At 41.1% G+C, this 14,974-nt stretch overlaps 1 protein-coding gene across 1 annotated transcript; it reads left to right on the forward strand.

Moving 5' to 3' along the window:
- Positions 1 to 1,730: 1,730 nt before the first annotated feature.
- urm1 (ubiquitin related modifier 1) lies at positions 1,731 to 11,286 on the forward strand. Its single transcript, XM_043251185.1, has 5 exons — positions 1,731 to 1,844; positions 3,810 to 3,880; positions 9,273 to 9,354; positions 10,340 to 10,388; positions 10,771 to 11,286. Exons 1-5 carry the CDS (start codon positions 1,810 to 1,812, stop codon positions 10,837 to 10,839), a joined length of 306 nt encoding a protein of 101 aa, XP_043107120.1. The 5' UTR covers positions 1,731 to 1,809; the 3' UTR covers positions 10,840 to 11,286.
- Positions 11,287 to 14,974: the final 3,688 nt, after the last annotated feature.

Consider the following 14,974-nt stretch of genomic DNA (forward strand, 5'->3'; position numbering starts at 1 on the left):
GCAAAACTGGGTGTCATCATGTATGTTGGGACTAATTTCGACTAGTTTCTCTTGCTGTAAAAGCTGATTTATTTACAGACAGATCCTCCGGGTGACAGCGCAGGAACAGCCTGTCATGTCCTGAGCAGCTAAGTACATGTAAAGTGACTGGATTACATGTCTTGGTGCTTTAACACTTTGTCATCTAAATCTAGAGCTCATGCCGCATCCATCACACACACACACACACACACACACTGAACTCATATTACTGTCAGTCGTGTACAACCGTGTTTTTAAAGAAAACACAACAGAAGCCAAGAAAAGTACACATCCCATCCGCTGGCTTAATCATGGCTTAATCATATATATATACAGTGTAGTTGAAGTGCGCACGTACCGCTGTCCAAATTCCCAGTGATAATGGTATTTTTGGGAGTCAGTCCGGAGTGTCCCCTCATGTGACTCTCTGTGGCCCCAGGGCCCCCCTCGCCCCTCAGACTTCACATTACCACATGAATGGCCGGCTGCAAAGGGCCAGTTCAGCCTCGGACGCCAACAGAAGGCAGGAGATTTGCAATTCAATCCGCTCCGGTCGGGACAGACCCGTCAGCAGTGTGACAGGGGCCGAGGGGGCAGGGGACCGCCATCACTCCAGAGCCTCTCCTCAACAGACATTTTACACATTACGGGGACGTTTAAATCACGTTAAAAATAATCATTAAAATCAGCAATGTAATAGATGGACTCGCAGGCTGTTGTTACGCTAGCTCTTCTTGCACAATTTAAACAGTAAAACAATCACGAAAAATAAACTTATGAACTTTATATATATATATATATATATATATATATATATATATGCATGCACAGAGATACAATTTTTATTGTGCTATCATATAATCATGCAATGGATCAACATTACTGTCTAAAAACATACACCTGACGCCGATCATGAGCCCAAAAACAGATATTTTACAGAAAAATGATTCCTCGAATCTGATTGGCTGACTGGAAGGTCGACAAGGATGTCGTTCCAGAAACATCTTGTACTCACCTATATATGGGTCAAAGATGAAAAGGGCTCAACCATAAAAATAATAAGTGTAATACTGCCTCAAATAGTTGACAGGTTTTCTGTTTAAATTAAGTGCAATTTTGTTATATATCACATACACATTTTTACTTGATTTACTCAATATAGTCAATAAAAAGCCATTCAGTGTAACAATCTTTTCAGGCATAATTTCAACAAAAATCAATTTGTGACACATTAAAAGATGAATTACTTTCACCCCAAATACTATTTAGTACTTCTTTTTTTTTATGTGCCACTATCCCACTTATTCTTTTATATATTTTAATATGCACAAGTCACAATAGGCGTGTTGTTTGAATTCTTACATAAATATTGTGTTACACTGAATGAAAATGTAACATTATTTCAACCAAATGTTGACAAACGTATTCTCTTTACTTGTGACATGCTCTCTATGGATATATATATATATATATATATATATATATATATATATATATATATATATATATATATATATATATATATATATATATATATATATATATATAATTCTTAATTGTTGTAGCCAAAATGTTTCGTAATTTATCTGCCATTTAATATCAATTACTAAAACATTTTAGATTATTCTTAGAAGATAACTTTTTAATCTTTAAGCTCGCAAAGGAGAACCAAAGCTTGTTTCTGAGTCAAGACACAGAGCAGAAACGCCCTCTACAGCAAATGGGCTCCTCGGAGGAAGATGTCATTTCCGGTGAAGAGTTGCGATTATTTCCGGGTTTTACAGCAACATGGCGGCGCCCTTAGGTCTGCACCTGGAGTTTGGGTTTGTATTTATCGCTTTGTTTATGATTCGTCGCCTTGTCCTTGTGTTCCAGTGCTTACATCAATATACGTAACGAAAGGAAAGCCTTCAGAACAGCTCGACCGAAGCTTTATCGAAGGGACTGGGTCGATGCAGACTGATGTTTTTCAGCGGTTTGACGGCAGTGCTGGAAAGAAAACCAGGTTTAAATAAAAAAGTAAACGTAGTAAAAGTTCGTGTTAGATATTTTCTTGAAGCGGCGCGCGTTCACGCGGACAGAGCTGTCAATCACGCAGGCGTCGCGTGCACTCGCAAAGGACTACAATAAAAAAAACTGCTTCGCTTACCTAAACTGAACAAATTAATAATCGATACAGACTCGTTTGGAGAAGCTTTAGTCTTAATAGAAGTGAAGTTCTCTATCAGAAGATATTTCAATGCTGCAGTTGTTTTTTCTCCATCCCGTTTTGCTCCCCTTTTCATAAAACACAGTAAAAAGGGAGATTTTATTATTATTTTTTTATTCATTTATTGCTTTTCAACATTCAGAGAAGAACTTCTTAGTCCATACGAGCCGAGACATACTCATTAATAATATATATTGTAACAGAATAACAAAACAAGACAAAGTACGTAAGCTTTGTAGGAGTTAAACAAAGTAATGCTGATTAAACGCATCAAATGATATTTAAAATCTTTACTTAATATTTAAATCTTTGTTATTTGAATCCTTTAAGCATCACAACCCAAAATGTCAGTTCATGTGCACAACTGCTCTAGACACTTTTCTGAATATCTCTGAATACTGCCGTAATATGAAACAGTACAGATTATACAGCAATAAACCGTTCCAACAATAGTAGGCACACATAATTTCATTGTGCAGTAAATGCTGTTAAGTTATAATCTTGTAAATGATCATGGCTTCTTTTTTTTAAAAAAAAAGTAAAACCCAAAACAAATTTGATGTTGAGACATGTAGCTGCATAATGCCATAATGAGCTAAAAAATGCATGTAGCGCAGTGCATTGTGAAATACAGTAACATAACACCCAATGCTGTATACAGCTCATTTTGACAAATGTACTAGGCCATCGGAGTATACAGAAAAGTTGCATACCGTGCACAGTACAGTGTATTATGGCAGCGTGCTATTTCGAAAAATAGGCATGGAGTGACAGAAAGACGGAGCTTCTCGAAACAAATCTTGGCCAGTGGGTGCAGAAAAATTTTGCATTTGGCTTTCGGTCAAAGTCCTCACTGCTTTCAAGTCGTAACAGAGTCCTATGTGACTGTCTGTGGACAGAGGTGGTGTTTGTGAGTGGCCTTTCTGAGGCTGGCACGCAGGCTGGCTTCTCTCTGTACCGCTAGAGTACGGGCATCTCGCCAGCCCTGGCGATCTGGAGGACAACTGGGCATTCTCCAGGAGATGTGAGCGCTCTTTATTGGGCCTGCACCTGCTACATGAGTCCTACTCTGACTTCATGTCCATATCTGTTTTGGGTTTTTTTCCACTGACATGCACCTTCTCTAGTTCTTGCACAGACCTCTGTCGCTTACGGAGTTGCGTTTATGAAATGCTGCTTGAATGCGATTTTGTCTTTTTTGTGATAAACATGTTGGTCCCCACACCTTTCATGCGTTTCTGTAAGTTATGTAACTATTTTATTTATTATGCTGAAAGTACTGAGTTGATGCCGTACATACAACCTGGTTCTCTCCAAGAGTTTTATTGTGTTTTTGCTTTGTTTTTTTAATCATAAAATCAGCTTTCTTTTTAAATCTTTCACATCAAAATATTAAGGACAAGAAACCATGGTTTCTGGTGGTGTTTGGATTAGATGTTGAGTAATTTAAAGCTGCATGGAGGATACTGCTAAATGATTTTAGAAATAGGAGAACATTCACTGAACCTTTTTGTTGTTGAAGTTCTACCAGTAAAGGCAAAAACAGTATTATGCATGCTGTATTTTGCTCTTGTTTTAGAGGAGGAGCTGAACTTCTATTTGATGGGGTCAAGAATCATCATGTGACACTCCCTGGCCAATCAGATCCTTGTGAGTATATTCAAAAAAATGTACCTTCTGTTTTGTTCATGGGGTTACTATTGCTTAGTAACTTAGTATTAAAAGCACAGTTCACCAAAAAAATGAACATTCTGTCAACTTTACATGATTTAATGATGTTCTAGATGTTTGTGCATGTGTGAGACTTTATTTTGTGGCATGCTGTTTTTGTCCATATGATCCATGGGGTCCAAAATACTGCGTGGAAAAACACTTTCAAAATAACCTTTGTTCCACAAAAAAATGAAAGTCATATATGTTTGGATATTATATGATGAAGGCTGAGCTTTTTGTTGGATCGATCTGGACCAAAAAAGAAAATATATTTGGTTCACATTGGCATTTTTAAAAGAGAACCTAAAGAAACCAAATCTAAAGGCATATTCATATGCCCACAACCTGATTGGTTGGGTTGAATAATGTATATTTTACCCTAACTTAACAAACAGATCAAATAGGTATGTTCGACTTGAGTTTCATTGTGTGTACATATGATTTTATTTTTACCACCTGCCAACAAAGAGTTCATAAAAAGCACTTTACCTAATTGCTTTACGTTTGCCGTCTGCTCATTATGTTTTGGATATGTTCACGTTGGTCAAATCGCGTCACATCTTGTCACAACATCCTGTTTTCGGTTCTTTTAGAAGTATTTGGTCCGTGTTGCATTCAGATTTTATTTGAACATCACCAGAGTTCGTTTGGATGGGGACCGAGACCCAAGTTTGATTCGGATGGCAGCGTTCACCCTTAGTCAAATGAACTGCACTAACAGAGCAATCACACTGGAGATTGCTTTAATTGAACCAAATATGACAAGTGTGAACATACTCTTAGTGACATACTCCAACCATTTGAATTTTTGACAGGAAAGTAACCACCAAGCAATGCTTCAGATACCACCCAGAACATCCCATGAACCACAGCAACATATTATTACACTGCAGTGTTGGGCCAATTCTATACCAAGCTAGTGCTTTGCTATTCACCGCACTGATGACTTAATTTGCTCCAAATATCCTCTTCCTTTCTCTCCCAATGCCAGTGATTCGGAAGTAAGATTCACTTATTGGCCTTATGCCCCGCTGGAACTAAAGGATGTCTTTTTTCTCTGCTGCTCCTATAGAAGAGAGTCACACAAATCATACCAAATTATGTGGCTCTTTTTCCACATCTATCTTTTTTCTGCCTTCCCTCTGTCTGATGGCCTTTTCCCATTCGCCTCCTTTCCTCCCCTGACCTCTCAGAGCCCTGGTTCACACGCTTCCCTGGACACCTTTTCTTCTAGCGAGTCCGGCTTTCACCCTGACGCCGGGCCATTGGTGAACCAGTGCCGGCTCTCCATCACAAATCGAGTTTTTCTTCCCCCTCCACCGACCCCTCCCTCCCTCAGCAACAATGGAGCTGAGCCCCTTCTCCATACATCCCACCTCCCCCTCAACCACCAACATCTGTGAGCCTCCCTGCGCCCAGCCATTCTTTCCCTAACTGCTCCATTATTGGGCCCCTTTCACTTGTAAATGCAGCCAGTGATACTGTTGATGGATCTTTTATGCCTAGTGCTGGGGTCACAGGAAAGGTATGGAGAATGGAGGGCCAGTAAAGGAGGGAGTGACAATTGTTACAAAGCACTAAATCCTTTTTGTGTGCAGTCATTTTTTTGGGATGCCTGACAGTACAAATGCCTCACTCCTACAAACACCTTGCATTCCTACAGCTTCCTGGTGGGACTTTTGGGTAAAAGTGGTGGGATGTTTGGCTGTGGGGGAGCACTTGTATTGCCCCCTGGTATTTAAGCACAGAGTGGGTAACATGTTCTCTGCCATCGCTGGATTGCATGGCAGTCATTTGAGAGTCATTAGTGCAAAAGATAGATTAGGAAAGTGAGACCTTACATCCTGTGCAAATGCTCAGAAGTAGCTGGAAGAACTGTAGTTACGAAACAGTATAATTTTTCATTGATCTTTCTATGTGGGTAAGTCTCCACCAATAATTAGTTAAGTTATATAAACTTCTGTTTTCTTCCTTAAAAGAATAATTAACCCCAAAATCTAACTTCTTTTCAAAATACCGTCACAAACCAGTAGGACCTTTGTTTATCCACAAGCTTTTTGAATCTGCATAGACTCGTAAGCCCATAAAGGTAGCAAGGCGGTTGTTAAAACAGTCCATGTGACATTAGTGTTCAACCGACTGACACAGAAGAGAAGAAACCGTTGAATAAAGTCATTATTTTTGTTTTCTTTGCACACAAAAACTATTCTTGTAGCTTCATCAAATTACGGCTGAATCACTGATGCCACTTGACGATGTCCTTAATGGCTTTCTGGGCCTTGTAAGTTGCGTTGCTGTCTATGCAGTGTCAGAAAGATGAACGAAGGTATTGCAGGTTTGGAACGACATGAAAGTGAGTAATTAATGACAGAATTATCATCTTCAAACATAGTTCTGCAAGCTCAGCTTGGTACCTCAAGGATGATCCAGCTGATTAGTAGGAGAGTACAGACGTTCAGAAACTTAGCCTAGCCTAGTAGTACTACTCTTTCTTTATAGCCAGTCAATTTACCTCCCTGTACATTGGTCTTAGTCTTCCAGTTGGGGTCTGAGGTACATGTAACAGGAATAAAGTGTGTTAGTATTTTTGCATCCCTCTCCCAGCTCTGAGGTTGAGAACTTTTCTTTGGTGGCCTTGCCAAACAAGAGAAGGGTCAAGCTCTGTGGCACCAGAGTATCCACGACAACCTGTCCACAAAAGTGGACGGCAGGAGGGAATGTGGCCAAAGACCTCGCAGGGGCCCGGGGATGACCTTGGAGCACTTTTGAAGCCTAAAGACCCTACGCATGTTTGTGGGCATGATTTGAGTATGTCACGGATGACTGGCTATGATTGCTAAGGCTGACACTGATGCTCAACACTAATCCCGCCTAAATTTTCTGTCCACTGGTCCACAGTGATTGATGAGTGGTGCTGAGCCCCCCGCCACCGAACACACACACACACACACGAACGTCACAGAAACGCCAACCCTCATATCCCAAGTAAGATGAATGACTTCATTCCCTCCCACCCACAGATAACGGCGATAATGATGATCGTCATGCAAAGAGAAAGGAAACGAAGAGAGTTAGCCAGCCACTATGCTACGCAGACGCCGCCACCCTCCCACGCATTCCTTATCCCAGCATGCACCTGTCTGCGGTGACGCATACTCCCCCTCCCGATCCTGTTTTTCCTCGGTCTCCTCCTACCTCACCATGACCTATCCAGTTCTTTTCGTCTTCCATTCTATCTCAAATGAGGGCAGAAGAGATGTGGGGCGTCTTGTTGATACCCCTCACTCTTTACCCCCGGCTCACGTCAACCACTCTTTGTATGAGAAAACGAAGCGGGAGACTCTCGCCTTCGCTTTTTTTCCAACTTCCCCCAATCAAAGGACTGATGTGGCTAAAAGTGATCACGTCTGTTTTTTGCCCCTGCTTTTGGTGCTAGTCAATATTCATTGCAGTAGCGTTGCACTGAGGCAAGCATCACTCTTCTTTATAGGTTCAGGATTGTGGGCTAGCTGAGCTGCAAGGTACAACGATCGTTACACAACTGAAGAGGCTGACAGCGATCCAATTAACCTGAAACAGCCTCTGTTGCTCGACCCCTGCCTCTCGCCGAGAAGCACGCCACGCGCTTACGAGCGCACACACTTGCACGCATTGGTGCTGACATCTCTGAAAGCTTCAGTTCTGGTGGAAACTTGCCCAGTCGAGAGTATTGTATAGACCCGCACTCCTGCACCCACTTGCCCTCCTCTTTCGTCCTCTTGCTAATTTGTCCTGGTCTAATTATACACGCTTACATAGCCAGTTAGCTGTAGCACAACTCTGCAAGCGGTCATCTCCTCAAACTCATCAAGGGTATCCCAGTCCCCTTCCGCAGGTTCTCTGCTTCTAGTCACCACTGCTCACCTGAGACCTTAACGTCCATCCCTGCTGCTCAAATTGAGAACTGCCACCACACGCTGAGTGCGAGAGGACGGTGTTCGGTGTTAAATGTTGTCAAACGCCTCAGTAAATGGAGCTCCTTTTAAAAAAGAAAATCTTCCCTTATGGGATTTACACAGCCGAGATATATGCTGACACACATAAGAACACCTACACAGACGTTGCCAGCTATCCTCGCCCTTCACATACGTCCGAGGATTGTATAAAATGAAACTGCATTAAAGTTTTGTGTTAGTATTTATTTCAGTGGTTCAGGTAAGTTGCTGTGGATGTTTATTCACACAAGGATTAAACCTATGCACAGGATTATATCGCAGGGATCAGCAGCAGTATGGATTTTTTTTTGTGTGCAGGTGAGTCCATGCGTGTGTTCGGATAGGGTGGGCAGCGCGGTAGCTATTTCTGATGTTTTTCAAAGCGCCGTCTCTGATGTCACATTTCCAATAAGTGTAATGGCCTTTCTTACAGACGATGTTCAAGAATACAAAATACGCTAAGTGCGCAATTTGCGTGCTCAGCCTTACCAATGTCAACCACAGGAAACTCGCAAACGAAAAATTCTAACTCCTCCCCGGATCAAATGAAAACATCTCCATCTCTCGTTTTTTCTTTTTTCTCCCCCCCCCGATCCTCACTCGTTCTCCGTCTTTGTCTCCATCACCCCTCTGAGCAGAAAACTGGTACGTTCCAGAAATGGACGCTGATGATACAATGTTAATGTTGGACGTACAGACTTGTCCGCCATGTTGAACAGCTGGACTTCATGGCTTAAACGCACGTGCAGATATAAAACGGTTACCCATCGTCGCATGCTAAAACTGTCACACGTCTTGAAGGCCAAACTTTAATATCAGCTAATAGTTTTGATTTGAAATATATTTGCATGGCTAAAGTAAATTGTGTAACACATCAAAACATTCTAAGCAAAAATTACCGACTTTTTATTGTAGGCTTACAATGGTCATCTGGTGAAGCATATTTTGTTGTCATGGGGGGGTGTGCAGACATCGTAGATTTAATTTGAATTCACATTGGACCGCTGGGTTTATATCCATCAATCATTACCACGACCCAACCCCCCCCCATCCGCACCTCCACAGATATATGGCTTTTCGGCGCTATCCTTAAAACCTTCATCACGTTTATCCGGTCGCTGCTTTTAGGCTGATACGGCTACAGTTGATGGCGTTTACGAATCTGAATGTATACGCCATCGCTGGTATGTTTTTAATGGCATGCTCAAAAATGACAGTGGGCGAGTCTGTTCTTGATATACCTCCTTCAAACCCCCTCCCACCTCGCATTCGAGGCTCTGTCGCGTCACATCGACCGTGGGGCTGGCTCACTGAACTCTGACCTGTGACCTTTGACCTCTGTGGTACTCTTCCAGGGGACATGAAGCAGCTGCTTGCGTGGATTCGAGGGAACATGCTGAAGGAGCGCCCAGAGCTCTTTATGCAGGGCAACACTGTGTAAGTACACAGACGCAGACCCACAGTAAATATGTTACTGATGCAGGATGATGCTCAGGCAAACATACACACGCGCTGTAGACACACACTCGTAATAAATGCAGTGCTGCGCGTTGGATGCAGAATCACACCACGCTCCCCGATGCAACGCGTACATATTTGGCCAGTGATAAAATTATTGCATTATATTGCATTAGTAAAGGTGTAGGAAATCTTTATGTAAATGTGTGTGTGGTGTGCTCAGAATTTGTACAGTTATTATAGTTCTAGTGTTCTTGCCTTCTCAGCTTAATACTGAACGGTAGTGGGGTGTTTTTTTGGTATAATTCTGATACAATCACTTTATCCCCAAAATTATGCTTTTTGCATTCTCCAACAAGTATGTTTTTTTCTAAGAGTGATTTGTCATAAATGACCTTTATTCTTGCCCTGACGTAACTAGCGTGGACCGGTTACTGAAAAAATGAAATCAGCTGTGGATAGCTGCAGTGAGGCTCTGGTACACGGTGTAGTCTTTAATGGCATATAAACCGTACCATCGACTGTTTAGCCGCGACGGGCCACTCCATCACCTACAATAGCACCGGAAAAAAGATGCAAAACATTTTCATTTAAATTTCAATTTTGATTATTATTAACAATAAATTAATTATTTTTGCATTATCTGACAAAATCCAAAGTGTTATGTTGTATATAAAGCAGTATTGTGTTATTGTATTGATGACTGTAATTATAAATTTAGTGCTAATCTTTGCGAGAGGATGCTCTGTGCGCAGTCTTTATTGTGCTTCATCTTGCACATGTATGTAGGTACGAGAGAAGCTCGTTCGTTTAATGAATTGCAGATGCAAGGGTCTTAGAAAACCGCAGCCCTGGCGATTTTCATTGTGTTTAAACAGGCTGCATTATATTATCAGAGAGCGGCTTTACTGTCATGTTTTCATGTTTTTCACTTACATGAGCTCTTCTTTTTTTACACACACAGTAGACCCGGGATTCTTGTATTGATCAACGACGCAGACTGGGAACTGATGGTAAGCGTGTGTGTGTGTGTGTGTGTGTGTGTGTGTGTGTGTGTACAGTTCCTCAATAACTCTTTCCACTCTGTTTTAATGACATGCTCATTTTAGGTCCAATGTCAGCTTCTCTTCATTCATCTAATGTACATAAAGGTTGTGCTGGGTTGTTCTTTCAGGAAAACATGTATTGGCATCAGGATGTAATTTAAAGAAACACAATCAATGGGAAAAAAGTCAATGTCTCAACAACTGTCAATGATGGCAAAACCTGCAAATCACGTGTTGATTAAAAGCAGCGACTCTTTCTAGTGCCTTTCTCATTTTACATTGCATGCATGCTTTTTTTGCGTCTTTAGTGTAGGCGTTCGTCATTTACTTTATACACGCATCCTTACAGGGTGAACTGGAGTACCAGCTTCAGGACCGGGATAATGTTGTCTTTATCTCCACACTTCATGGAGGTTAAATCAGCGCCACGCCCGTACAGAAGCCCCTCCACCCCTCCAAAGGTCAAAAATCAGATGTTCCATCAAAAACGGCATCGCTGGCCGATTTCAATCCCAGCCGTGGGCTTCTCGACCAATCCCGTAAAAAGACGTATTTTGATTTTAACTCTAATAAAGCGTAACGTCATCGGGAATCGGGCTGCGGAGGGCCGGATCACTGTCCCCCTGTACCTTACAAGAGCGTGGTGGGGTTACGATGGGGAGCAAGGGCTCATTAAGGAAGGTCACTCTGTCTAGCCAGTGTCCAGATGGATCCTCCTGAGACACGCTGGACCGGTTGCCCCGTGTCAAACGGTTCCGTTATGTTTTTCATTCAATTTCTGCTCAATGCCTATCAATTGTATGTCTACTATGCAAGTCTGTATTTTTTTTATTTTTGATCTGAATAAATAAACCCTGTGTTGCAATGCTGTGATTTTTGTGTAGTGCAAAAATGCTCATCCGAATCAGTTTTGCCAGCATTTGAAATATAATATAATATAATATAATATGCATTAACGCTGTGCATTTGACACGCACCTGCTAAGCTTAAGCATCTGAGAGCACGACGCTTTTAAATGACCTCTCGTCGACAGACTGATGGCTCGCCGCAAAATAATCTTAAACGTAGCTCTAAATATTATTTCGTCCTTGTTATGAGGAAACGTTTAGCGTCATCGCATCAGACAGATCAAAATTGTCGGTTCTCTAGTGCAATGGTATTATTTTTGTGGCGCAGAATGAACTGCCCTGTCCTGGGCTTCACCTACAGAACATTCATTAGAAGAAACTATAGGATGACGGCGGGAGGTCGAGCACTAATCCCTCTCGGAAACTCGTATGATGAAAGTAACACTAATACAGATGCTAATGCTGTCGAAGAAGAAATGCGTGATGTCAGTGTGTGTGTGTGTGTGTGTGTGTGTGTGTGTGTGTGTGTGTGTGTGAAAGGGGGAATGCTGGGGTAAACATGCTTCTCCTGGAGTGTGACCTGTTAGGAGGCCACGAGTCAATTTCTCTTTTATTAAAGACACTTCGCACTGAGATTTAAACTAGGCTTACTTAGGTAATCCGCACTTTTGGTTTTCGCCTGATTTTTCGAAACGTTATTAAAAAAGGATTGTGGGTGTAACAAAAAAGTTGGGCGTTTTTTTTTTTTTTGCATAGCCTACACGTATAAAACATGGTATCAAATATTATTATAAATGGGTTTTGTTCTAATTCATTTAATTCAACGACATGTTTTTTTTTATTATTATTTCGTTTGTTTAGAGTCTAAGCGTAACTTTAGGCTATTCTAAAATATCATTACATTATACAGACGCAAGAGCTTTTAAAGAGATTTTAATTTCACTGTCGTTTTTTCTCACCATAGGATGAATGAATACGGCTTGATTTAGCATTCTGTCATTACTATTTATTTCTTACAAAAATACGACTATTAATTGATTCTCAAACTAAGCTTTTTATGTCTTAATTTATAACAATAATACACATTTTTTTTAACATTAATAACAACGTCGTCGTTACTGTTTTAACGCTTAGCCCGGGTTAAATCAGCCCTACTGTTTACCACGAGATTAAATTAACTGACTTTTACAAAATGGTGGGCCGTCTGCCTTTTTAAAAATAAAAAAGTGCATATAAATACGGAACAAAATTAAGTTTTATCGTTCGTGCGTTTGAAAATGCAAGCAACGCGGATTTTGTAATTTTGCAGCGCGATAAAGAAATAATTAAAAATATTAATCCGTCTTTATTTTTTATTTCATTCTTCAAACGCACTCGTACGCTTCTCGTTCGTGTTGAGTGATATAATTTTGCGATATAATAAACCATTTTCGTGTTGAAGCTCAAGTTCAGGCCTGAAACCTCTAGGCTAGGTGCAGGCTAAAATCTTCAAATAAAGTAGGCCTAAACATAGCCTGCCGAATTTTTACTAGCCTAGCTCTATTTTGAATGCGGCTGCATTAGTGTGATTTACTTGTATTATTCTGCTATATAATATATATATATATATATATATATATATATATATATATATATATATATATATATATATATATATATATATATATATATTGCACACCCGTGCTTCCACCGGAAATAGTTAACGGTTCGACGCGTGTAACCGTTAGAAGTGCGCCATCGACAGGCAGGGCTACAGCATCCCCAAGCCCTTCAGCTCAACAGTGACACTAAAACAGTACAAATCGTCGACATCTTGCACATATTCCGTTGAATCCCGTTTATGCAGCTTAATTGCAATCTTTTGAAGCCCGGGAGGGGATGAATGGCCGCTGCTTTGATTTCATTGACTGATTGATTGCATAAGTTTTTGTGAATTATTTTTTGGGTCAAACGATCTAAACAGTCAGGATGGGTTTAACATAGCATGCACGTAGCAAAACGTTATTTTTTTGGCTCGTGCAACAACCCACAATGCGTGCTGCTTTTAACATTAACAAACGCCTGCCTGTGATGCAAAGACTCTGTGGGGCCCAGCAGGCCCCTGTTTACCTTTTATAGCTGTGCACAAAAGATTAACTTAATGGTCCAGCGAAGCAGTACGTTAAAATGAGTGGTGGAGCACATTTACGCGTTCATTATTTTAATTATTCCCTTTGATTTCTGAAGCACACGTGGCGCAGAGGTTTAACTCGAACTGCTCTCATCCCTTATTGTGTTTTTCGTTGTCAAAAACGTCACTGAAACTACTTTGTAGTGTAATTAGCAGTTTATTGATTAAGCAAGTGGAAGGCATGGATACCAATACAATCAATCGACTGTCTGAAATGGAAAATCAAATCAAGGCAAAACAACTATTTAGCGACAGCAGCCCGGCTGTTAAACTGCGTTTGGTTTGATGGTGGAAGAAAATTCTGAATCAACTGCAGTTCATTTTTTACTGTTTGTGCCCGAGAATCAGTCAGATGCCAGCACACACACACACACACACACACTGACCCCGTGTCTGTGATATGCAGGCCTGCAGTGTGCGTTGAAACACACAGAGACAGTAAAATGCAAAATGAAATAAATGCGGCAAACAAAAGCATTCTATGCAGTGATGCAAGACGGAAAAATGAATTCAGCGCGAGGCGTTTTAGTTTACGCCGTTTCGTTGAAAAGTCCTTCACCGCGCAGCTTTGGGCAAAAGATGGCAGTCTCGGTGAATGAGAAACTCGAGCGTGCTCAAAGCATTTTCCCACCGTGCTTTCATAATCAGCGTGACTTTTTATTCATCCACCGCGCACAATGAGAAAAGCGCAAACACCGCAACGAGCAAAAAAAAAAAAAAAAAACATCGCGAAAAGTCTCGCAGTCAACGAATTTCGTTTGGGGAAATTGCTGAAAATGTAACTTCAGCAAGCAGCTTTCGGATAACCTCCCCGTTCTGCATACGGCCCGCCACGCTTTATTCTTTTCGGTGAAAGCAAGCGATTAAAAAATGACCCAGACGGATATATTCAATGTTTCAAAAAAGTGTTGTGATAATTATTTTATTTCAGTCCGAGGAGCGTTATTGAAAAGCACTGGTAAAACACCCGTCCCTGTATCATATAACGTGCGTCTTACCTTTAGCCAAACTTTACGAAAATGAATATTTAGTGCAGCTACAGAAGTAGAAGGGGCCTGCGCGTCCTCCGGAGAGAAGAAGATGAATCTCCAGCAACAGATGTCCAGGCACAATTCTTGGGTTTACGTGATATTTTACAAGAATTGCGTTTGGACAATCAGTGTCTGGGACCCTTCGAACAGCCTCTTTTTCAACTCCATGGGAATATATTGTGCGTGTGATCCTAAACACAAACTGAAATCTCCCCCTGCGTCCCTGCGGCTCTGGGGCCTATCAGCAGCTGTTCGCGGAAAACCTTATTCTCTTACGAGCCTGTTTAAACACGCATTCGTTGCCTGTTTTTTACTTTAAAATGCAAAACGAAAAAAAAAAGACAAACCGACGTTTATAGCTCGTTTTTTTTTAACGAATGCGATTTATATTTTCTCACTTTGAAACCAAAAGTTGCAAAAAAAAATCAAACACGAATAAAAAAAAAGTCACGCATCTCGCCCTGTAAACCGCGAGCTTCGTTTGACTCGAACCCGCGTTAAAAG

The sequence above is a fragment of the Puntigrus tetrazona genome, chromosome 10, assembly GCF_018831695.1.
Source record: "Puntigrus tetrazona isolate hp1 chromosome 10, ASM1883169v1, whole genome shotgun sequence".
In the NCBI taxonomy this organism is placed as follows: Eukaryota; Metazoa; Chordata; class Actinopteri; order Cypriniformes; family Cyprinidae; genus Puntigrus; species Puntigrus tetrazona.